The sequence below is a fragment of the Microtus ochrogaster genome, chromosome 15 (genome assembly GCF_000317375.1).
Source record: "Microtus ochrogaster isolate Prairie Vole_2 chromosome 15, MicOch1.0, whole genome shotgun sequence".
In the NCBI taxonomy this organism is placed as follows: Eukaryota; Metazoa; Chordata; class Mammalia; order Rodentia; family Cricetidae; genus Microtus; species Microtus ochrogaster.
Genome location: NC_022017.1, coordinates 45,305,605 through 45,330,936, shown reverse-complemented (window position 1 = coordinate 45,330,936; position 25,332 = coordinate 45,305,605). Strand labels below are relative to the sequence as shown.

Below are 25,332 nucleotides of genomic sequence, written 5' to 3'. Positions count from 1 at the left end.
AGAGAGAGAGAAAGCAAGGGCAAAGACATAACTATGCAGGTCCAATTTGAGCCCGACTAATTAAAGCAAATTTCTTCCTGCCCAGTGTTGTGCCTTGTGGAAATATTTAATCCCCGGCTTTCCTTTGAAGCCAAAGCTCTTCCTTCAAACCAGATCCACAGTGCATGAGGCCTGTTGACCCGCGGGCTATGAGCAATGTCTGCTGAATCAGTGGTTCTTCCCTTTCAAAGTAGCAAGTGGTGGAGAGCGACGGAGCGACGAGATAATGTCTAGGGTTGATCAAGGAAATGTAGCATAAGCACATTATTAAAGTGAGGATGGTAACCACAGGAAGAGCTAAATATGGAAACTGCTCCAAGTGGTTTCCTTTGGGATGTGAACTAGAGACGGGGGAGGGGAGATGAGACATGACGGCTGGGGCTGCTGGTCACACTCGGGTTATAACTGTTCTGGCAGACCACATCATGTAACAGCGGTAAAGAAAAAGCAAGGACTAAATGTTCTTAATATGTATATGCTTACCTTGATATCTGTTGCTCTATTTTGAATTGAGAATCACAGTATCACGAATGATAGGATCTCTTCAATTTTTCCATATCAAAAGGCCGATGGATCAGTTAAGGGAGTGGCCCAAAGACATGGGGCAGGGAACTAAAGCCAGAGTGAAGCAGCTCTACTAGGTTTGTGGTTGTTCCTGTCCAAGTCTGCTTTTCTGAATCTCACCCATCAAAGTCTGCATGTGTTTCCATCCAGGGATGTTCAATCAGTTCTAAAGGCCCTCCTGGAAAGTTGCTATGTTACAGCCACGTCTCCCTAGACTGTATGAAAGTCCAATGCGAAGAATGAACAAGGCAAGAACCAGTAGCTGGGTGTGGGCTTGACGCTTCCAAAGTGAAAGTCGGTTTCAAGCAGGTAGAGCCTGGAGGATCTGATCCTAGGCATGGCTGCTCCATTCCTTGGTGTGGTGACTTGACCAGGGGTATCTGTTTTCTATGATTTTGATGTTAAAGTATCACAAACCAGTGTCTGGCTCAACAGAAATGTATAAGTTCTGGTTCTGCTGGGTAGAAGCACAAAGCAGGTTGCCAACTGGGCTAGTTCTGCGGTGGAGGAATAGGGCATGATCCTGAATTCTTCACACAAGAATTGGGACTCACTCTCTCCCCTTAGTCACATCATATGGTGTCCTTCCATGAAGGTCTACATATCCAAATAGCTACTTTATATAAGGATAGCAGCAATATTGGAATAAGGGCTTACTCTACTCAAGAAAGATGTTATCTTAACTAATGACATTTACAGCAACTCTTCATCCAATTAAGCTAACTTTTGAGGGACGAGGGATCGGAGTTCAATGCATTAATTGAAGGATGGCCTGACTCAGCACATAATACTGAGAGATAACCAAATACTTGAAATGCTGCACCTAAATATTTACAGGGATGACAGAAAAATATTGTTTTACTGGGACTATATCCCAGTGAAAGTTAAAATTAAGTGGATACTAAGATTTAATTCTTAGAAACACATTTCTTATTTTTTAAATCATCTGTTAAATTAACTGGATAATGCTAATTATAGCTTTATCTTATTTAAATGAATGTGCTCTCTAGAATGTTCTAGGATAAAAGGATGCAATAATAATTTAAGTTGTAAATAAATATGAATGCATCTATACTTATGCATCTGTGATACCGAAATATATCATGCATAAAAAGTCTTATTATAAACAGAAAAAATGCTATTTAGCAAAGTCCTCATGCAACAATATGAAAATATTCACTCAATGGCTTCAAAAAGTTGAAGCCTCAAGTAGACATTTTAGGCATCTCCTCTATTTTAGCTGTAGAGCTGAACAAGTCTGAGCACCTCACTTGAGAAAACGAACATGAAAATTTAAAATGCTGTTTCCCCGTTCATTCTACTATGGTATTTACCTTTCGCTTTTCACTCATAAAGAAAATCAAGGGCAACAGGTGCCCTTTGCCTTTGGCTCAGATCTCAGCGTGCAGATCTCTAGAATATGGGTACACCTTCACAGGGTGTTTAAGAGGGACAGAATTTCCTCTTCCTGGGGCTAATTAATGGATCTATAATAGACAACTGAGCATTTATCTCATCAAGTTTAGAATTTCTCATCAAATTATCGAAAGCTAAGTTTCCCAGGTGCATCTGATTCTCAGTCTTGGGTCCATTTTCAGTGGCTGGCTTTATTCACTCACGGTTCACTGAGGCCTTTGACAACTAAAAGCAAATTCCAACCTAAACGTGAGTCTCTTTTCTTAAAATGCTGTTTAGAAATAGGGATGTGTTGTTTAAAATAAAAACAACATTCCTGAGAGGTCTCACTCAGTTTATAGTCAGTTCATATTAAATCATAATGATATAAATGCATAACGAAAATACATAATAAAACAATCGTCTTCTTTTGAAAAAAAAAACACTCCTTCTTGCTTATCTGTTTTCAAATATTTCTTCTTCCTTCTACTTGCCCTGACAGAGGCCTGGATTTCCCCTAAAAAGAGCATTTCATAACTTTTGGAAACGGGCTCAATTTATTACCAGTTTCAAGGGCAAAGGCAAACAATTAGCCAACAATTTGATACCATGTGGGTAGGCCAGAGACTTGATTCTCCCGCAGCCTCACTATTAATTCTGCCCCATAAGCTCCTCCATGAACTAGCAAGCCGTTTCTATGAGCATTTCTAAGAGAGAATGCTGGGAATTCTGGCTGAGTGACCATGTGGCCATGGGGCCTGACTTCCCTGAAATAGCAATAAGGGTAAAGGCAAGACCCCAACCATAGGCAGACCAATCAAATCTCTCAGAAGAATTTGGAATTGGGGTACTCTTGGTATAGAATGGAATGGAGGGGAGTGTTTAACATGTCTCTCGAATAAGAATACACACATTTGCCGGGCGGTGGTGGTGCACGCCTTTAATCCCAGCACTCGGGAGGCAGAGGCAGGTGGATCTCTGGGAGTTCGAGGCCAGCCTGGTCTACAAGAGCTAGTTCCAGGACCGGCACCAAAGCTACAGAGAAACCCTGTCTCGAAAAACCAAAAAAAGAATACACACATTGGTGCATTCTTTCACCTTTCCCTAAATGTAACTTATTGCCTGCTGCTGCCTGAGCGCTCTGGCAGGTCTTACAGGGTAGTATTTCAGAAGGTAAGCAGAATAATTGAGCTGAAGGGAGATGTACACATGGGGAGATGGAAAAGTAGATGGAGGATATAACTGCAGCTTGTACCTGATGGCAAGCTGACGGTTTTGGCTTTATCTTAAAGCGAAGGTGAAAAGGCTCTCTGCCTCAATGAAGAAGCTAACATGGAAAAGAAAAGTTCATGGGGTCTCAAGCCTAGACAAAGAATTGTTGGCAACTGGTGAAAGCTGGAGGAGGGGTGGGGTCTTCTCCAGAGAAGTGCTCCCCTGCCCAGTTGGTTATCCAATACCAAGAAGTCAGTCCTGAGAGCATATACACACAAGTAACGTTATATAGCCTGACCAGGGAGTTATTTATGTATTTAAGAAAACACACCCAAACACACATACACACATATGCACATACCCCCACACACATGCACACATACATGCACACACACACACACACACACACACACACACACGAAGGCATGCATACAACAATAATGACCATGAATTTGAGAGGCAGCAAGAAGGTACACAGGAGAGGTTGGGAAGGGAAAAATAATGCAATTATATTATAACTTCAAAGAAATTAGTATTAGAAGGCTTTCCGGAATGTATCTTAACAAAAGACCTCTGCTTTTCTATCATTATTCTTTCAAGATAGCACGCTGACTGAGAGAAGCACAGACTGAAAGCAGCCTGTTTTCTACTCCTTTTGTTACTTGGCTGAACTGACTGTTACACCACAGTTCTCCCTCACTCTAAAAGGGGAAAAATTGCAAGGGAAGAGAAGAGAGCCTCCCTGTAGTTTTATTTCTCCAGCTAGATATGTGATTTTACTAATATGCTTATATTTCTGCACCCACCCTCTCATTCTAGAATGTTCTCAGCCAGCCTTATGTATTCCAGAAATATCCAGAAAGCATGTATACAGCAGAAACATGCACCATAAGTTTAGCAAAGTAATCAGGGCATGATGTGTTAAAAAAGACAAAGAAAGGCACTCAGGGTATCTGAAAGAATTACCTTACTGGCTATGGAGGGGAAGGCTGGGAAATGTTACTTCTTTGGCTTAAGGAGAAGGTGGGAGAAAGGAAAGGTGCAGAGAGAGCCAATTTTTTTTTTTCAAAGAACATTATGTCCTCAGGAAAGAGATCCGGTGAAGTGCAACACACCTGTGCTTGCCCAATGGCACCCTGATTAAGAAATACGGTTAGTTATCATCTTCCAAGGCCAGGTTTCTGAAACGTTAAATATGAAAAACTCCCAGCGGGGTTTTCCACAGCAACCGCTGTAACCGCTTGTAATCTCACTATTCCAATAACAGATGAGCCGCGGAGATCTAAGAGGCAGGACAAGAGCTGCCCGTGAAGAAACCCTGCTTTCTAACAGAATCTCGTAGGATTCCAGCTAGTAAGTGTTCCACTCCGGGGACCAACTCCAGCTCAAAAGCATTCCCTTCCAGTGTCTTGAGCCTCTTGGAACTGCAATTATAAATATTTGGGTAATTGGGGTCCAAGGAGCTGTGCAATTGAAACCCAGCCAACTTAACTTCAAACCCTACATTTTTAACTAGCCTGAAACCATTGGTGTAAAAAAAAAAAATCCTACTTACAAGATTCTATGACACATTAACAGCCCAAGAATTAATCTGAATTTTAATGCTGCTAGCAACAACAACAACAACAACAACGAAATTATTACTGTAAAAAAACTTCATATTTTTCTTGAACCACATGAAAGATTTTTTTTATAAGTATGACTAACTCACAGTGTTTTTCTTATTGTTAAATATATGCTTCAACATTCTAATCTAGGTCAAGCATGATAATATTTTATACTCTAAAAGGGAAAAGGCCCTTGAAATTTGTTTTGTTACAGCAGCAATAGGGCGAGGTTTAGGGAGTGAAGCTCTCTTTCCACGTGGCTTTCTTTCTCTGTGGGAATCAAACTGGAAGAAGGAAAGATGCACTGGTAAATTCGGTGTTAGGAAGCTGAATTTTATGGCTGCTCAGCAGAACACTGTAAAGACATCAAGACATCCTTTAGACCATAGAATGTCTGAAAGTGTCAAGAATTTATGAGGAAATGCTGAAGGGTTTGGAAAAGTGACCGTTTTCTTTACCCCCCTGCCCCCCTCATTCCCAGATACTACTAGTTGACTAATTTATAACAGTTGGCTTTTCTCATATTTTCAAACAAACAATTCATAGAATAGAAAAATTAGTAGACAGGAAATCCAGAGTGTAAACTCTTTTTTTTTTCAATGGTAGCACTTTCTATAGAGCCTTAAGCTACTTAAGGAGTCCATTTATCCTTTTACTGAACACATATTGAATGCACACTGAATTCTAGGCAAAAGTCTCAAGGAAAATAGCTGTGACCAGGCAGGACTTAAAGTAGATACTTGTATATCTTCACACACATTCTATATAATAAAAGTATGTGCTATGATATGCTAGAAAGAACTCATGGTAGAGATATACAGAAGGATTCATGTTACTGGCAATCTCGCTAGTTTTAGAACTACAGCATCAATATGCCAATTTATGGTTTTTCAGTGTAATAGGTACACTAGGCTTTGTGGGTAACGCTATCTTTTTTATTAGTGATTTAGTTAGGGTGAATTGTAGATATATTATCATAATTCTTAGCTGTGACCCCTGTTTTTGTTCTGTTCCTCTCTGGTCTGGTCTCTTTAAGATTCTGAGTAGCTAAGACTCTAGAGAAAGTGGCACTCTTACCTGATGCTTCGCATGTCTATCCCCAAAGGGGCCATTTAAACTACTAGTCTCTTGAGTGACTCCTTACTTATCACATTGACTGGCGGAAGTTTCCAGACGTAGTAAATGAAAATGCAGTTCCGTTTTACTTACAGGAAAACAGCAAATACATCAGCATGAGTATGTCTCTTGTGAAGTTTCAGCTGAAGTAATACTGTTCATTTCTTTATAGCAAATGACTCTGTCAAGTAACCATACACCTGACAATTTAGGGAAACCTACTAATGAGTTCAGGTGAATGAATTCCTGGGGCTGATTACAAATTCTCATTGACAAAGTGGACAAGTTACCTAGGTACCAGCATTCACAAAGGTTGGTGTTCTGCTTGCTTGCTGTTGATGCAATAAATGCCATGATTTAAAGCAACTTGTGGGAGGAAGGATTTTATTTGGTTTATAGGTTAGAGTCCATCATCAAGGTAACTCAGAGTAGGAACTCGGGGCAGAAACCTGGAGACAGGAACTGAAGCAGAGACCAGAGAGGAATAAACAATTTCTCTCCAAGGCTCGCTCAGCTTCATTATAACAAATCGGTACTGGGGGCGCCAGAAATGGCACCACCAACAGTGTACCAGGCCCTTTAATCAAGAAAATGTGCTGCCGAATGCCCACAGGTCAGCCTGCTGGCTGCAGGTCCTCAACCCGTTGCCCCAGCTGGTTCTAGTTAGTGTTGAATTGTCAAAAATTAACCAATACAGGTGGCAGGCATGAAGGTTGCGTGCTAGTATTATAAGTAGGCAATGTGAACTGGTCCCCACCTATCTCCTGAATACAACCAGCTTGAATAAGCTTTATGCCCAGATCACTCTATACTGACCACCCAGCTAGAGGTAGTGAGGGAATTTATATCTGAGTAATTAGCAATGACAAGTGTCACCATTAGACAGCCACAAGCAGAAATACTGCAAGAAGTCACATACCACTCATTTCATTTCTTCTGTATCAGATTCTAAATTCCAGTAACTAAATACACGTGTTTCTTACTTATGCCCAAATCTTCTTCCACCCAGTCTCCAACAAGCAACAGGCAATAACCAATTGGAGAGCTTTTAAACTTCCTGGTGAGCCCCAGACTAACTGCAAATTGGATCTCTTTGAGAACGACCTGGTCAAGCTACCCAGAGCTTGTCAAGATGTTGGTTGGTTCTGCAAGCCAGGGCTAGTGATGAAGCCTAGTGTCGCCCAAGGTGGGGTTTCTTTTGCCCTCCAGAGGAAATGTGGCAACACTGGGAGGTGTTTCAGTTTATTATAACTAGTAGAAAGGGATGATACTTGCAGCTGAAAATTAGGATGCTAGTAAAGATCTAATAATCCCTAAATGACACCTGTCAATCAAAACCTATTTGCCCAAAACATCACTAGTACTGCTGTGGCTAGGCTCAGTACCTCCCCTTTCAGTCCAGCTCAACCAGCTTCTTTATCATCAACTCCCAGGAACGGTACAATCAAGTACTAACTACATCTGAAAGATTCCCTGATGGCCACGTGTTCAAATAAATTGGAAAGCTAGTATAGAATATTGCCTTGCAAGGCTTCCCAATGATCGTATAATCAGCCCTGGTCTACATCTGCCTTTTATAAAATACTTTACATGAGAATTCAAATGTGCTTAGGGATGTGCACAATAGCTCCTTCATCATGATTTCGTCTGAACACGTTTAGATTAGGAAATGAGAAAGATGAAGTCCCTCCCTCCCCCGAGTTTGTGTGCTGCCATCTCTGCATTCAGCAAAAGGCACCTGGCTGGGAATACCTGCAGTGCTGTGCCTGGGGGCATCCTTTTGTTGAGAATACACACAGCCTTCGCAGTGACACTAACTAAAGTTAGTATTGTCTAAGAAGTATATGCCTTGCCAAAAAGGTGGGTGGAGATTTGGTTGTTTTTACCCAGATTCTCCAGTCCCCAGTCTGGCTATGCTGAGCTTCAGGGGCCTGAGGGCGTTTCTGTGGCTGTCATGTGTTCATTCTCTCCATGGTCTTAGGTCCTGCTATACTTTTATTACTCTTGATGATTTTATCAAAGAAAATGCTCTTAGACTTACATTCTGATCTCAGAGTCTAACTCTTGGGGTTCACAAAGATGGAACCTTTTTCAGATATTAGAATCATCAGGAAGACACAGCACACTCAAGGTTGCGAAGATAGAAAAGAATTTCAAGATAACTAAGTGAATATTAGTTCAAAAAATATCTTTGCAAAGGTATTAACATTCTCTGAGAGTCAAGCAAAGTTACTGCACTCACAGAACAAGAGATGCTATATCGGAAGTAGCCAGAGAACAGAAAAATTGCTTTGAAATGTAGAACTATAGATTACAGTTGAAAAAGAATCAATATAAGAGTGGTAGATAAGATTATAGCAATACTCCTAGGGGAGGTGGCAAATGAAAATAGGAACAGGGGTATCAGAGGGAAAAAAGAGTAAGATGCTGACAAAAATCAGGTGGTGTGTGTGTGTGTGTGTGTGTGTGTGTGTGTGAATGCAGAGGGCCCAACATTCAACTAAACAGATTTCCACACTTAGAGAGCAAAGCAAATGGTGATTACAGGAAACCACAGGACCCTGCTTTGGAGCTGAGGTGTAGCTTGGCAGCAATGATGTTTTTATAATTGGTGTCCTGATGTCTGGGCTTCCTTCTTGTTTTTTTTTTTTTATTTCAACAAAAATACTTAATTTTCCCTGTACCTCCCTAAAATATTACCAATTTTGTTTATTACTTGGGATCTAACCTCTCCCCCAAATGTAAGCATGCAGGTCCTGAAATCTTAGCACCTTCTCTCCACCACCCACTTTTTCAGACCTTGGAACTGTGTTGGGTGCTGGCTTCCTCGCGTTCAGCAGTGGTTTCTATGCCTTCCACCCCACACGTGTAGCTGTCACTCACAGCTGCCACAGAGAAAGCCGTCTTTGCCGAGATCGCACATCACAGAAGGAATGTGAAAAACTAATGTTGGAAAGGCAGACTGGGAATTTGGGTGGTATCAATGAGATGTTACTGTATTTCCCTTAAAATTCTAAAATACTCTGTGACACTGTTATGCGTTGACTATACGACTTTGCCCAGGTATATATTTATATATATAAAAAAAACAAGTATAAGAGTCAAACATTTACTAATAAAAAGTATAAGAAAATTTACTTTTGACACAAAATGGTGGCTTATTAGTTTAGAGCAATGGCTGCTCTTTCAGAAGACTCGATTTTAGTTCTCAGACTCCATATTGGACACCTTGTAGCCACCTGTCACTCCAACTTCAGGGTATCTGTTGCTGTCTTCTGACCTCTGCAGGAACGACATACATGTTGTACATGTGCACGTGTACACACACACAAATAAAAGTGAAATTAAGTCTTGAAAGTAAAACAATTATTTGGAATACTGCAATTTTACCACTTATTGAGGATGAAATCAAATTCACACACTATCGAGATATATGTCTTTATTTCTTCTTAAAGAATTAAACCTTTCCCAAACATTTGATACTGCAGGACATCATAGGGCATTGTCACCGTCTTTCACACATTTTCATTTTATAATCATCAATGCTGAAAATGCTGATTTGCATAAATACACAACACAAAATTGCAGGAGCACTTTTAGAATCATTTCAGAAACTGTTAAAATTCTGTCCCAGTCTCAAGGCAAAATTCATTTAAGAATTACTATGAAACTCAGGTCAGCAGCTCAATTTTAAAAATCAAACAATTTTACCCAACACGATGCAAGGATGCACTAATTTGAAACGCTCATGCTGAGGAATAGGCGGCGGGAAAATGCTCAAACCTTTATTTCCTGTAATTCAACCATGACATTTCTGTAAGAGCAGAAAACCGCGTCTGGTGAAAATGCTCCAATTTATAATATACAATAGTCTCCAATAGGAGCAGACACGTGCCATGCAGCATCACCTGGCTTTGCAAGGGGTGATGGCACATGCAGTGCAAATCGCGCATGCTATGTGGGTCAGACCAACGGTGCAGTAAAATTCCACCGTGAAAGACAGCGAGCCTTGAAGAAAAACCCCAGATTCTTCACGTGTTGGGTTTCATTCATTTTTGACTGTTGTGAGTTCAGAAACCGTTCACAGACAGCAGATTTTCACAACACCCACACTGAATGGAAGGACTGCCAGAGAAAGTTGTGAGCTGCAGCTTAAGAAGTTGGACCTAGCCAGACAGGGGCAGTGCACACTTTTAATCCCAGCCCTCAGGAGGCAGAGGCAGGAGGATCTCTGTGAATCTGAGGTCACCCTGGTCTACAGGGTGAGTTCCAGGACAGCTAGAGCTAAACTGAGAAACCCTGTCATAACAAATGAAAAGGAAGTAGCAGCAACAACAGCAGCAGCAGCAGCAGCTAGACCTTAGGGGCACCTGCGTATGAATGGATTTAGCACTCTAGCCCCCATATATGGCTTGGAAAATTGATGATCAGAATCTCCAGAGCAAAGTAAACATTGCATAAAGTTTACAGTATCAGTGACATAAGCTATTAAACATTTTAGGAAAAAAGCAAATATCATAATTGGAAACATTAAAGTAAAAATGGCATCTAAACTACTTAAGGCCAGGCGGTGGTGGGGCACGCCTTTAATCCCAGCACTCGGGAGGCAGAGGCAGGCAGATTTCTGTGAATTCGAGGCCAGCTAGTTCCAGGACAGGCTCTAAAGCTACAGAAAAACTCTGTCTCGAAAAACCAAGAGAGGGAGAGGGAGAGAGAGAGAGAGAGAGAGAGAGAGAGAGAGAGAGAGAGAAAGAAACTACTTAAGAAAATATTGCTAGCTTCTTATCCTATCCATATTACTTCAAAAACATTTTGGACATTGTCTCTAACATCTTCTCCAGGAAGAACTGCAGAAATACACTGCATCAAAGCGAAGAAGTTAACCAAATGTTTGTGTGACTGTACAGTGTGTCCAGGGACAGACGCAAGTCAAAGATAAGGGCAGCCTGGCAGGATGGATGTGCATGCACCAAGCCAAGAAGGGACAAGCCAGAGAGGCAGAGCCCCTGGGAAAAGGTAGAACAATATTGGCATGATCAAAATCTTGTAAACGTTGCTTGATTTGGTCTTTAGTTCTTAAGATGAGTCCATCAAGAAATGACAGTCTATCCTAGCAATAGTGGAGAGGGTGCCTGAACTGGCCTTCCCCTGTAATCAGATTGGTGATCAACTTAATTGTCATCAGAGAACCTTCATCCTTCATCTGAAGGAGGTGGATGCAGAGATCCACAGCTAAGCACCGGACCAAATTCTCAGAGTCCAGTCTGTTGTAGTACGAGCTGTGGGCTGTGTCCCCGGCACCCGGCTGCCCGCATGGCTAGCTTTACCTGAAATAATTACATGGAAACTGTATTCTTTTAAACAATGCCTGACCCATTAGTTTCAGTTTCTTATTGGCTAGCTCTTACATATCAATCTAACCCATATCTATTAATCTGTGTAGCCCACGAGCTGGCTTACCAGGAATGATCTTAACCTGTGTCTGCCTGAAACTGTATTCTTTTAAACACCGCTTGGCCCATTATATCTAGCCTTTTCTTGGCTAACTCTCGCACCTGGACTAGCCCATTTTTAATAATGTATGTAGCCCACGAGGTGGCTTACCAGAGAAGATCTTAACCTGTGTCTATCTGGTATGGGAGAATCATGGCTACTCCCTGACTCAGCTTCTTTCTCCCAGCCTTCTGTTCTGTTTACTCCATCCACCTAAGGGTTGGCCTATCAAGGGGCCTAGGCAGTTTCTTTATTAATAAGAAATCACTCCCACACCACCAGTCAAAGAGAGGGAGGAGGTTTTGTATGAGCAAAGGGTTCAAGATCATGATGGGGGAAACCCACAGAGACAGCTGACCTGAGCTAGTTGGAGCTAATTGACTCTGGACTAATAGCTGGTAGCTGGGGAACATACATAGGACCGAACTAGGCCCTTTGAATGTGGGTGACAGTTCTGTGGCTTGAGCAGTCTGTGGGGTCACTGGGAGTTGGACCAGGATTTATCCCCAGTGCATGAACTGGCTTTTTGGAGCCCATTCCCTATGGAAGGATACCTTGCTCAGCCTTGATACAGAGGAGAGAGTCTTGGTCCTGCCTCAACTGGATATGCCAGATTTTATAGACTCCTCATGGGAGGCTTTACCCTTTCTGAAGAGTGGATGGGGGTGGGGAGTGTTGGGTAGAGGGAAGATGGGGGGAGCAGGAGGAGGGGAGGAAGGTGAAACTATAGTTGGTATGTAAAATGAAAAAAACTTTTAAATAAAAAATTAATAAAAGAGTGAAAATTAAAAAAAAAAGAAAAGGAAGGAAGGAGAGGAGAGAGGGAGGAAGGGAGGGAGGAAAGATAAACCATAGCTTCAACAACAGCTCCTGTTTCTAGTTCCTTCCCTGACTTCACTGTAAGGTGAAATAAAGCCTTTCAAAAAAAAAAAAAAAAAAAAGGAAGAAAGAAATGGTAATCTACTTGCCTTCTTGGGATATGAAAGCAAATGTGCTTATGCCAAACCTCGACTGCTACTGCATTCTAAACTTCTGGGTTTCGTGTTCTGGAAGCATGGGGTGGATATGAACATTCCACTGCATTCTAGGTAAGAAGGGGTGTGGGGAAGCACAGACGAAGGGATGCTAGGAGCATGAATTGTTTTAATTTGGAAGTTTTTAAAAAGATGAAGCAGAGAACAGAAAGGAGGTATAAGAATCTTGTGAACAAAAGAGAAAAATCGTTAACCTGGATTTCCATCACAGATGAAAGAGCGTTTGAGACAGCAGTGTTTGAGATGCAAGGCACCAGCACGGCAGGCAATGACTGCTGTTTTATCTCCCTTTGCTACTGTGGTCGTGCTCTTGTAGCATTCCTATTGCTTCTGATATCCTTAATACTTTGTTTGGTCCTTATGTAAATGATGTGGTGACAGTCTCCTCGAGTTTTATTATTTTATAAGATACATATGTGATTTCTCTTAAAAAAAAAAAAGAAACTCTGTAGGCTGATCTCCCTTCTGAAATGTTCTGCTTTAGAAAAACAGTATACAACTTCAATCATTCTACCAGAAAGGTGGCATCTTAAGAAAAAGAAAACAGCCTAGAAGCTTGTGAGCGAATGAAAGGATGAGGAAAATATAGTATATATGCACAATGGGATTTTATTAGTCCATAAAGGTGAGTGAAATGCCATCTGCATATAACTCGAGCGCATCACTCTAAGTAAAATAAGTGGGACTCAGAAAAATGTCACACATTGCTTCTCACATGTGCAATCTGTGGCTGCAGCCACCCATGTGTGCATGAATGCATCCATGCGTTCACCCATGCATACATACATATGACATGAAAGCAGAGAGGGTGTATTTGGGGGGAGGGCAGAAACCGGCAGGAGGGGGAGGAGGGACGGGAAAGAAGGGTGTGGTAATGTGAGCAAATGATAGCAATAAATATGTATGAAGATGACAGAGTGGAAAGCTATTTTGAATGCTTAAAAAATGCAAAATTAATTTTAAACAACACAAACACCTCCAGCCCAATAAAAGACTGAATAGCATGTCATTATTTTCTTGCTGTTGAATATTGACTACACTCCCATATTTCATAGCTCCCAATGGCTCTTTTCACGTTGTCGCTGGCTTTGAGAATGTACCTTAACATCCATCTCTGGTGTCTTCAAGTCACTGAATGTTTGCGTGGGAACTTAGCTCTTCCCAGAAACGAGTTACAACTGCTTCTGTCACCCAGCTACAGCCATTTTACATTATCTGCCTGAATATTTTCTAAGTACACAGCAGCATTGACGCTGTAAATTCAAATCTAAATATGTATTAGAGCTGATCCGTCATTCAAAACCTCAAAGGCAATAGTGTTTTACAAGTACAAAATTTGAATTTGACAAGTTTCCTTGTCATCCCTCTCTATGGCATGAGTTGCTTTACCTTCTTTCCCAACAGAAAAAGGAACTCCATTTGGTGTCCAGCTTTTAAGCTGGCAGTTATCCTATGGAACTCATTTTAGGCAATTCTTTCTTTCTTATAGAAACACAAATGTGACACTTGTTCTATTGGGTGACCTCTTGGATTCCATAAAATACAATACTAGCTAGCAGAGTCAAAAACAGAAATATAAACACTGGTTTAATAGCAGTTATAGAAATACATTTATATAAAATTTGCTTGAAACAGCTACTTGCATTGTAAGTATCAGTCAAATAAACGTTGGGTTTCTTTTTGGTAATAACATATTCCTGTTTCTATAATTTTTTGAAGTCTAAATTTTGCTTTGGAAGGTAAATCCTGTTGGCTTTCTCTCTGCAAAACTCTCTACGTGTTTCCAAACCATGCTGTAAACCAGCATTCTACTGCACATCCCATAGTTTCCCGCTCACGACCGCAACAGTCTCCACTGTGGACTGGTTGGATGGCGGAGAACTGGGGTTACTAAAACTCACCAACCACACGAGCTTATGTGAGATCACCACCCGGGTCCCTTCAAAGTGTGCAACTCACTGGGCATCTGTTACACCAGCCATTTGTACCTTGTGCTTGCAACAGAATTTACCCAGCATGTAAATAAACTCTTCAGCTTAGATGATTGAACTCTATCTGAAACTAAGACTAGGATAAACCTGGGACCTGACTTTTCAGTTGGCAATCATCTGCTCTTTATTAAGCTCCAGGCAATGGATTAACTGGTGTCTATAAAGACTCACTTTACCCTTCATGACAAACCAAAGGGTAAAATTTTACTGCCTGGGAAACTGAGACTCCTTGTTAAGTAACTTGAGCGGGCTCACACAGCTAAAAAGCGATAGGATACAAAGTTAAGCCTAAGCGGAATAAATTCAAGGACCACTGCAGAGGGGAAAAAGACGGTGAGGGAGAAAAAGAGACCCTTGAACATTGACTCAGATAAACTGGATTTCAAGACAGCCGCACTCAGCAACCAGCCAAGTTTTCGAGAAACCTTCCCACACTTACTTATCAGAATGCTAGAATGACTCTTAAAGCCCCAGGATGAGAAGTATTTTTTTTTAAAATACTGAAATTAAGCATGGGTCATCACTTTATTTTCCATTACAAATTCTCTGAATCTGGAACTTTTCCATCCATCTAGGCCATTTTGAGAGGCTCATTTGCATGGGTCTGTTAGGACTTGGATGTTGCAGTGAGTCATATATATTTCCGCTTAGGTCTCACTCTGCGGGCCAGAGCTAAAGGCAAGTGCTATTATAGATCAAGGCCAGTGAAGTGGGTAATGAGGTTTGGTATATAAAACGCTTGGTGTAAATGCAAGGGAACTTCTGGCTTTTCTTTAACATTAGCGGCTTTGAGATGCATCGTTTAAAATAGAATGCTTAGTAGGCCAGTAGCTGTCGGAGCATAAGTCTCTTCCACTGAGCAGACCCCTGGAAGCTTCCGCAAGGTACCATCCACAGACATAGTGCTGTGTGCGGGAGTTTTTCTTAACACGAACTCCATGGGCTACTGCTAAAACACATAGCTGAACAGGAAGAACATTGCCCACGGTTGCAGAAGTCAGGGATGGAAGGGCTGCTCCAGTCAGCTTCATAAAGGAGTAGGGTCTGCATCCTCAGGCTGACACAGAAGCTTAAAAAAAGAAGCAGCTAAAATACCTAGGCAGACGCTTCGTCTCCCCAGGTCAGAAGCATTCTTACCTAGTCAGACTTGTGGGCCCCACACAGAGGGGAGGTGGAGAAAAGCGGTAATAATTAACACATTAAGAGATTAATTACATTTCTCTGCAACGCTGAAGATCATATCTGGCTTGACGGTCTTTAGCTCTCTGTAGAGACTGATCTGTGTTGAGTAAGTTTTCAGGCCTATAAAGGCCCTTCTTCATGGGGGATGGAGCCAGGTAGAGTGTTATTCACCGTAAGGTAGTAGTGGGAGTGCTGGCTGAAGGGATTCATAGTGAAGGGTTAACTAAAACCCACCAGTTCTCCCCCCCCACCTCCCCTTCTCCTCTCCCCCCACCACTTTCCCTCTTCTTCCATTTCTTCTTCCTCTTACTTTCTACCCATCCCCACTGCTGTTATTTTCTCTCATAGCTATTTTACTTGCCTAATGTGTGCCAAGCACGATTCTGGAGTCATGTTGGTTTTTATATGAATTCAGGCCAGTTTGCTGTTGCTAAGTTCAATTACACCACAGTCAACCTTTGAAACCTTGATTGCTTTAGATCCCTGGCATCAGGGTTCAGGCTGACATCTCCCTAGCTTTCTTCTGCCAGAGAATAATTTCTTGAGCTTGTTTGGCGTGCACCAGGGTGCGCTCACAAACTATCAGAAAATCAAATCGGAAACGCCATCACTTCACAAGATAACATGAGCTAAGCCACCGCTCTCCAGCATTTCTACTTTTCCCTAAGGAACCAAAGAAACTTCTAATATCAGCCCAAGTATTCTTTGGAGGTTGACCTGATCATAAAGTCATAGTGGGAGCAGAGCTACTTTTCTGACCTAGGCCCAGCTTGGGAGAATGCTTCTAGGTGAGTTTAAGGTGGGAAGCTGAGCTAAGGTGCTTCCAAGTTGGTTCAGTCCTCTAAAAGCTTGACAAACACATTCTTGAGCATGTGTCTGGGTCCTCCTCTTGAGGTGCAAAACTGAGTGTGACATTTAACTCCAGTGTGAGGTCTCTTCAGTTCTCTAAAATTCCCTAACTCTGTCTCTAAGATCTGCCTGTAATACTCTGAATTTAGCCTTGGTGAGCTACAGCTACTACACACGCTCTTTAGGGAGTTTCTCCAAGTATTTGCCTTGGGCAGCCCTCCGGAAGGATAGCCTAGGTGATCAGAAGAGGGACCATAGCATATCACGATGGCCATAGACAGCACTTCTCCTCCCTGGAAGAATCTATGTTATCTGTATCTGGTACTAGTCAACTAGTTGGTAGGGGATAAATATGCAAATGAATGCAAATCTCTGTTGTAATGATGGAGAGAAGGATTATTTACAGAAGTGGAGGACATTCTCAAAGGACTATTTGGATATTCTCCCACAGTGCAACTTCAGCAAATTGGTTTGACCAGAAAAATAATGCCCCTCCTCAAATATGCCTCCTCCCTCATCTCCAGGGCCTGTGAAACTGTTCCCAGACGTGGCAAATGGGAATGAAGGTTAAAGATGGAATTATGGTTGCTAACAGTTGACCTTAAAACAGAGAGCTCTTTGTGAATCATCTTGGTGTAAGCAGATAAACACAAGTGTCCTTGAAGTGGAAGAAGGCGGCAGAAAAGGGATGGGAATGATGTGAGAAGCCCAACCTGCCCTCAGAGGCTTTAAGGAGAAGGGGAGATCAGAAGCCAAGGTTTAAAGGCAGTCTCTCAGATGGCAAGGAAACAGATTTGCTCTGAGAGTCTTCAGAAAAGGGGAAAGCAAGCAGGCCTACCTGGTTTTAACTACTACAGACCTATGCCAGATTTCTGACTTAAAAAAGATGATAAAATTGGGGACTGGAGAAAGGGTTAAGCGTGTATGCTGTTTTTGTAGACACTTGGTTTAGTTCCTAGCAGCCATGTGACAGCTCACAGCAATCTATAACTCGAGTTCCAGGAGATCCAACACCTTCTAGACTCTACACTAGGCACAATCATGGTCCATGTACATACATGCAGGTCAGTCACCCATACATGCAGGCTACATGTGCACATACATAAAATAAACATGAATATCTTTTTTTAAAATTGTAAGATTGCAAATTTGGGGTGGGGAGGATGGTTCAGCAGGTCAAGGTACTAGAGTCCGAGCTAATGACCTGATTTCAGTCTCTGAGACACACATGTTGGAAGAACAGAACAGACTCCTGCAAGACGTCTTCTGACCTCTATCCATGAGCAGTGGCATGTAGAAACACTTAAAAACAAAAAAAACACTTTTTAAAATGTAATAATATTATAACTTTGTGCCCTTTTGCTGACCAAGGTTTCCTGTAACTTATTAGCTACAAGCTAGCAGATAAGAAAGTGGAAGACCTAATTAAAATCATCCTCTCGCCTCCTGCAACTTCACTCTTCTAATCAACGAATTTGGGGGTGGGGGAGGAATTATCCCTAATCTGCTTATCTCCTAAGGCTGTTGATGAGATCAAAGGCTGTCAAGCCTTGCTCGAATGCAGTTCAGCACTAACTCATTGTGTAAACCAGGGATATCAGTTGTGTCGCTTTGACCTGAGTTAATCCACACAAAGGGCTAAGAAGGGGATGTGGCTTCTTGCCACGTCCATGTTAGCTATTGCTGCATGGGCAGAGGACTTTCAGAAAGGTTGATTCGTATTCTCTGATAAGATGGTATGGGCTCTGTTAAAGAACACTGATTCTCAAGGAAGAGGATGGCCCATGGCCCCTTTCTAGCCGCAGTCAGAAAGACACAGACATTTTTGGATTAAGTACCACATGACTGGTGTTACATTACGGAAACCAAGGATCACAGATGGTCTGGGTAGTCTTTCCCAGTGAAAGACTTTTCTAGATCCTGAATGATACCATACAGGCCTCTCCATACTCAATTGTGTGTTTGACAAAATGGATTCAGTGGACATGAAACAAAACAACAAAATAAAAAAACCAATGATATCCAAAGAACTACAGTATACCCATGAAGTGTTCACAGATAAGAGCCAAGCTAATTGGTGTGAGGAGATACAAAGACTAAGGCAACTTAGAAAAGGAAGCATTTTATTCAGAGGCTTGTTTACAGTTTCAGAGGATGAGTCCCTGAATACCATGGTAGGGAGCACGGCAGCAGGAAGGCATGGAACTGGGGCGGTATCTAAGAGCTTACATGGTATCCACAAGCATGAGGCAGAGGGAGAATTAACTGGAAATGAAGTGCAATTGTAAAAGCCCAAATTCTGCCACCCCCAGTGACACACCTCCTGTAAGAAGACCACATCTCTTCATCCTTGCCCCAGACAGTTTCACCAACTGGGGACCAAACATTTAGCTACATGAGCCTATGGGGACCGTTCTTATTCAAGCCGTCACAGTTAACACAGCAAAGTTCTTAACGTTTGGATTCTTTCCCAATCCTCCCAGAAAAAGCACCACCTGTTTGTGTAACCCCCTGTCCTTATTCCCATCACCAGAGAAAGGGATCACAGAGCGACTTCCCAAACGAGCTCTGTATTCAGTCACCCTGGGCACAGCTCATAGAGGAGCCTCTGGGCCCAGTTCTTCTCAAGGACTGACCTTGGCTTTTTCCTCTGAGCTTCTCATTTTCCTGGTCCAATTCTACAGGGACCTTTTCAACAAAGTGGTGTTTCTGTCCACCCCTACCTCCATACGTTAACACAAAACTCCCAGAAACTCGTTTCCTTTATCTTGACAGAAATATGGGTGAGTTAATTTGATGGTTACTTCCACTACAAAAACGCTGACCCGTTTCGTTACTATTTCGTGCATACGTGAAATACAAAGACTGGGAAGATAGCAATTCAGCAGGAAAACTGCTTGCCTGAGTTAACATGATAAAACATGTTATCCTGAGTTCAGTTTCCCAGTGCCCAGGTAAAAACCTGGAGATGGCAGAACACTCCCGCGATCCCTGCTCTGAGAAGGCGGAGATGGGATGGTCCTTGGAACTAAATGGTTAGCCAGTCATGGAAAATCAGCGAGTTCAGGTTCAGAGATGAGACCCTGTCTTGAGAACTATGGTGGAGAGTCTCTGAGGAGCAGAACTGATGTTGAACTCTAGCTTACACACATGCAAACAGACACATGGCACATATATACCACACATGTATACATATGCACACAATATAACCAAACTCAATTAAATAATAAGAATAAAGGGATCCCTTGCATCCAGAGCTGCCCAGGATGGCTATGCAGGTGCCTCCTGGCCAGCAATGCAAGGTTTTGGTCACATTGTAGTCCATGTGAATGATGCCCTTTGGGATTTACGGCTCTACCTTACATGACTGCATATGGGGTGTCTGCTTCCTCTCCTTAAAATGAGAAATAAGTTCATGCTGAAAAATTTTCTGATCTTAATTTTAATGAGCACTTGGTTAACATATTGGTTTACTTGCTATGGCTGATTCACAATTTAAATTAGAATTGGGGCTTTTGAACTCCTGGTTAGCCACGAGTTCAGCTTCATCTAGTAGAGTTCTGTTGTCTTATAGTAGCTTTCTTTTGATAGTCAGATGCTTGGTGCATTTATAAAACCCCGTCCTTCTCCTTGTCCATCCCGTCTGAGTATACTGCACAATGGCTGTTTCCTGCTCAGGGTATTGTCAACTACTTCACCATATGTAAGAAATGGAGAACATGCCAGCAGCCCAGTGACATCAACTGGTTCACGTACATGGCTCCCTGGTGAAGTTCAGGCCATCATCCATACCTAGGGATTATGTGAGCTCAGAAATCAGGTAGACTTGGATACCTCTCAGCTATGTTATTGTTGCTTTAGGTAGATACCGTAAGACTTTAGTTTCTTTAGGAAAGTGAACAACAATAGTATCGGCCTCATGGAGTCGCCAAGCAGATGAAAGCAGAACTTGGCACAAATGAAAGGAGCTCAAGAAATGTGAGCCATTGTAAGCCTCTTTCCCCAGGTTATGTTTAACTCCTGTGCTCTGGAGAAAATGGTCTCTCAGTATTAGAGTTTAGATGCAGATAGATAGGTAGGTAGATAGGTAGACAGACAGATAAACAGACAGGCAGACAGACTGACATACAGATGGATTGATTGATAGAGATAGATATCAGAAATCAAGAACCAAAATAATTCTTTTTCTAAAAAAATCAAATTAAGGAATAACTCCAATAAGATAGAAGAATGGATCCCCGATTTTGAATGGGCATTTCATCTGCATTTTATTTAAACTGTACAAATACAGAGAGAACATTTGCATGCCGTGTGTTTTCCTTGCTGCACAGCGTCACCCTATGAAGTAAAGAGCTCACACTTGCCTTGCTGTCTCTTTGCACAAGAAGACACAGAAACTCTGCTAGGTTATGGGAATGTAGAAAGTTCTGGAGGCGGTTTTAATAAGCCTTTTCACTGGGAACCCTTGCTTGGCACCAAATGACAAAGGGAGGGCTATTGCTGCTTGGGTTGATGGTGTGGGCTCACTACTGCCTCACTGAGGACCCTGGAGGACAACAAACATTTTGGCTTCAAACAAGAGGCACTGTGAGTGGAGACCGAGGGTGAAGCTCAGTAGTAAAATGCTAGCCTAGAGTGTGCAGGTGACAAGGCTCCAGGCTTAGTTGGGTGAGCTGGGAAGGAAGGAAGAAGAAAGAAGTGAGGGTAAAGAGAGGGCGTTGTTTTAACACATACCTCTTCCATGGACATCTCTTACTTGCTGTCAAGTACTGAAGAGTTGGACTAGCGATGCCTAGGAAACCCACATCTCCCCTAGGTGTTCTGACTGCAACACTTGATGCAGTGATCTTTAGAATGTCACTGGAGAGCTTTCTCCAGAACTCATTTTTTAGTTGTCTTTAACAAGTACACAACCCTTTCACACACACAAACATGCACATACATACACACACACATAGATACACAGACACACATTCACAATACACACATATACACACATATGCACACATGTATAACATAACACACATACATGCATAGACACACATACATACATACATTCATATACATACATACACGAGTAGACACACATACACATATACACAATACATACTGCACACACACACACACACACACACACACACACACACACACACACCTTTTTCTAAGTTTATTTTCAACTCCAGGAGTCACTTCTTCCTCTTTTGGTGAAAGAGTCACTTCTAACCTCCTTGCCAAGTTATTATTCATTAAATTGAAATCAAAGACAGGAATATGGGATGGACTCAGGGGCAGTGCCTGACGTAAAATACGTTACCTCCCCCCTCCATATTATCAGTAAGGATCACAAACTAAACAGGTGACCAGAAGCTTATAGTCGAAATTACACTCTCCCCAGATCCTACCTGTCCCTTGTCACCCAAACCAATAAAACACTTGAACAAGAACTTTTTTTCCTATTTGCTTATGTTAATTATCAAGCCAAACCAAACAGCTTTCTACTTTCTGGAATCAGAGGTGGCAATTAAATATGAAAACATCACAAATCCTCTAGGCAAACACACAAACAACAACAAAAGCCTCTTGGTGTTCCAGGCCAGGAGGCAGACCACCACAGCACGTTGAAGCTGCATCAACTGTCTTTGGTTTCCCAGTGTCACATGCCAGCACCACAGTTGGGCGAACGGGGAACCATTACATCTTAGTTTAAGGGCTGAAGTCAATCACTGTATTATAAAGTCTAGGTTGGAAGACTGTCTCAATCACTGAGTATGTTTATTAACTCTCCCTGCATGTATGCCGCTGGACACTCCAAGCTCTGGAGAGCCCTCTACATAAGTAAAAGACCTCCAAACAGCTCAGTCTGTTAAAATGAAACTGAGAAAAATCGATAAAATTGTTCCACAGTGTTAGGACAGGTGAAAGTATGCAAGGAGCTACAGAGACAGAAAAACTGAGCTCTGGGGAGAGGGAGGCTGCAGAGTTCCTTCTTCCCCCATATTGCCACAAGCAGGGAAACTGGTACTTCCTATTCTGGTCCATTGGATGATTAGAGCTTGAAGACTCTAGATCTTCAGATACAGTTTCTAAGGTTCTTCGCGTTCATGGGCAGGGACTACTGCTTACAAATGCAGCAGAGTCAATTCCACACTATTCTGGGAGGCACAAGCAGAAAAACAAAACAAAACAAAACAAAAAAATCAAAAAAAAAAAAAAACCCACTTCACCAGCTCTCCACCCAGAGGAGCCTGGAATCCGGACTGACCGGCTGAACGCCCTGCTGGGGAAGTGAACTTGTGCCTAATTCTGCCACATCTTTCCCAGCCTTTGGCACTACTTAAAACTGCACAGCCTCACGGACTCTTGAGCCAGAGGGGAGGGAAATGGAGAAGGATGGTTGAGGTTAGCATTCAAATACTGCTACCTCTCTCTGGTTTCTTTACCTTTCAAATCCTCAGCACTGGATTGTCCAGGCTGCGAAAATTTTGCCGAAGTAGAAAAGTACCAGAGATGCCACGAGTCAGTGGCCTTGCTTTACCGTGTGGGCAGAGGCAAATTCCCGTCTAACACTCCGTTTCCACTCCCCAGACTCTATACTGCACTTGGGTTGTCCGAAGATTAAAAAAAAAAATTGAAACCACGTGCACCGATATGTACGAAGCTTCCAACACCATGTACTAAAGCACCCCATTCAAGTCAAGAAAACGCAGGCAGCCTAATCGTTTAGTACATCACCCTGGGGCAGAGCCAGGGTGGAGATGAGTTGCCCCCAGGTGGTAAAAGTTGTCAAAAGTCCATGCCCGCCACTGCTTTGGCAAAACATAGGCAATACTGGCAAGTGTGTGAGTGTAAAGGTGGGTTGAGGAAGGTTCGCGCTGCGGGGTAAGGCCCGCACAGCGTTAACCCCTTACCTTCCAGCAGTACTTCCTTGCCTGCGCGCTTCAGCGCCTGCACGGCTTCATCGTGGGTGGCGTCCCGCAAGTCTGCTCCGTTCACCGACAGGATAGCATCGCCCACATACAGGGCTTGGGTCTGATCCGCTGCCAGCCCCTTGAAGATCTTGCTGATGAGTATGGGCATCTTATTTTCCTTGCCCCCTTTGATGCTGATGCCCAGCCCTCCCAGCTCCTGCTTCAGCACCTTCACGCCCCTCTTCTGGTTTGAGATGGACTCAGGCACCTGCTCCGGGAGGTCGGTAAAGGCTGTGCGGACCCCGGCGGGAGAGTCCGGGGGTTGAGTGACACCAGTAGCCGGGTGCCCTGTCCCGGAGCCCCTGCAGAACGAGCCATTGGTGGCAGTCCCTATGCCGTTGTACGCCGCAGCGCCCTCCTCGCAGCTCAACACCAGGGCGTCCTCGCTCAAGTTCACCAGAACTTTATGCCAACGATCCCGCACCAAAACTTCCAGCAGTCCGCTCCGCTGCGCCCGGCCGCCTCCCCCGCCAGCCGGCGCAGCCACAGCCGCCGCCGCTACCGCCATCTTTCCAGCATTCTTAAAATGCCATGTGATTGCAAACGGGGGGAAAAGTGGAGAAGGGGTGCGAGTGGGAGGACGCAGGTCGCTGGGGCGCGGGAGAAGCAAACGCCCGGCAGCGCGCACTCAAGACTCCACTTCCCGTGTTCGCGGCCGCGCTGTGCGCCACTTGGCAGCTGCTGAACTGGTTCCCCCTCGCCTGATCATGGGCGGGGTGGAGCAACCTAAAAGAAGAAGGAGAGCCCTCGACAGGGGAGGAGGGAAAAAAGCCAGCTGCCAGTTGCCAAACCCCAACCGGAGAGGAGCCACGGAGCCGCCAAGTGCGGTGGAGAATCGGTAGGAGGAGGCAAGGGCGGGACCCGGGGCCCCAGCCGCTCACCTGTTCGGCCACGGTAGCGTCACACTCCCACGTCGCGCTGGCTCATACCCGGGTGCCTCAGTTCTCTGTAATACCTTACCGCAGCTCCCCCCTCCCCCAAACCTACCAGGTCCTGTGTCGCTGCACCCACCTCGCCCCCGAGCCCGTTCTTCTGAAACAGCCTTTCTCGATGGGTCCCCACACTCACCTTTAAGACGTGAGCGTTCTGCCTCTGTACCCTCACTCAATTCTCTTGAGCCAACTTGCTTCAGTCCTCACTCAGCTACTTACAGATCCAAGTCTTCCTCAAACCGAAGCTTCCTAGTCTCCACTCAATTCTTGCTTATTTCTCCTTTCCTGTAGGACCCTGGGGAGGAAGGAAACTGCAGAGAGAGGTTCTAGGCTGGGCCAGAAGCCAGGGGAAAACTGTCAGAGGAACACAGCATGAAGTCACATTAAGCCTGCATACCCCTGTCCTATTAGTCACTGCAGGGCCGGAATCTGAAGACAGAGCACTTGCGACAGGGGTCCTCACCTCCAGGACAAGGGTCTATCTCAACCTCCTGTGCCAGCCCAAAGCTTGTTGAATCTCCCTCGTTCTTTCTTAGATGCCATACAGGAAGTGTCTTCTTTAGAAACTCAGAATGTGTTGGTTGCCTCTCCAAGTTCCCCAGAAAATTGCTTGCATGTCTCTTCAACTGCACGTTCCCAAGGTGACAGCGTTGTAATTCTTGATTCTCTTCCTTGGCCAACCAGAAAATGCTACCGTAACTGTAACCCAAGCCATAGCGGGACATGGCAGGGTTCGTTTACTATGGAACTTCTTAAGTACTTCCCCTACCTTAAGCGGGTCCCCCAACTCATCTAAGGTGTGTTAAGTTTTGTACCTACTTGTCTTCCCCCCTGCTCGCTCTCCATTCTCTGAAAAACAAAAGAAAAATATATAACTCTGTGATTGGTCTGGAGAAAAATCAATTAAATAACTAAGAATAAAGTAAAATATGATATCATAAGCATTAAAA

The 25,332-nt window shown here is 43.3% G+C and overlaps 1 protein-coding gene across 1 annotated transcript in view; it reads right to left on the bottom strand.

The window, feature by feature from the left end:
- Sntb1 (syntrophin beta 1) overlaps positions 1-24,214 on the bottom strand; it is a 213,664-nt gene extending 189,450 nt beyond the window's left edge. The window contains exon 1 of the mRNA XM_005354602.3: positions 23,391-24,214. Coding sequence (XP_005354659.1) covers positions 23,391-23,958 — 568 coding nt within the window. The 5' untranslated portion in view covers positions 23,959-24,214. The remainder of the gene's footprint in view (positions 1-23,390) is intronic.
- Positions 24,215-25,332: the final 1,118 nt, after the last annotated feature.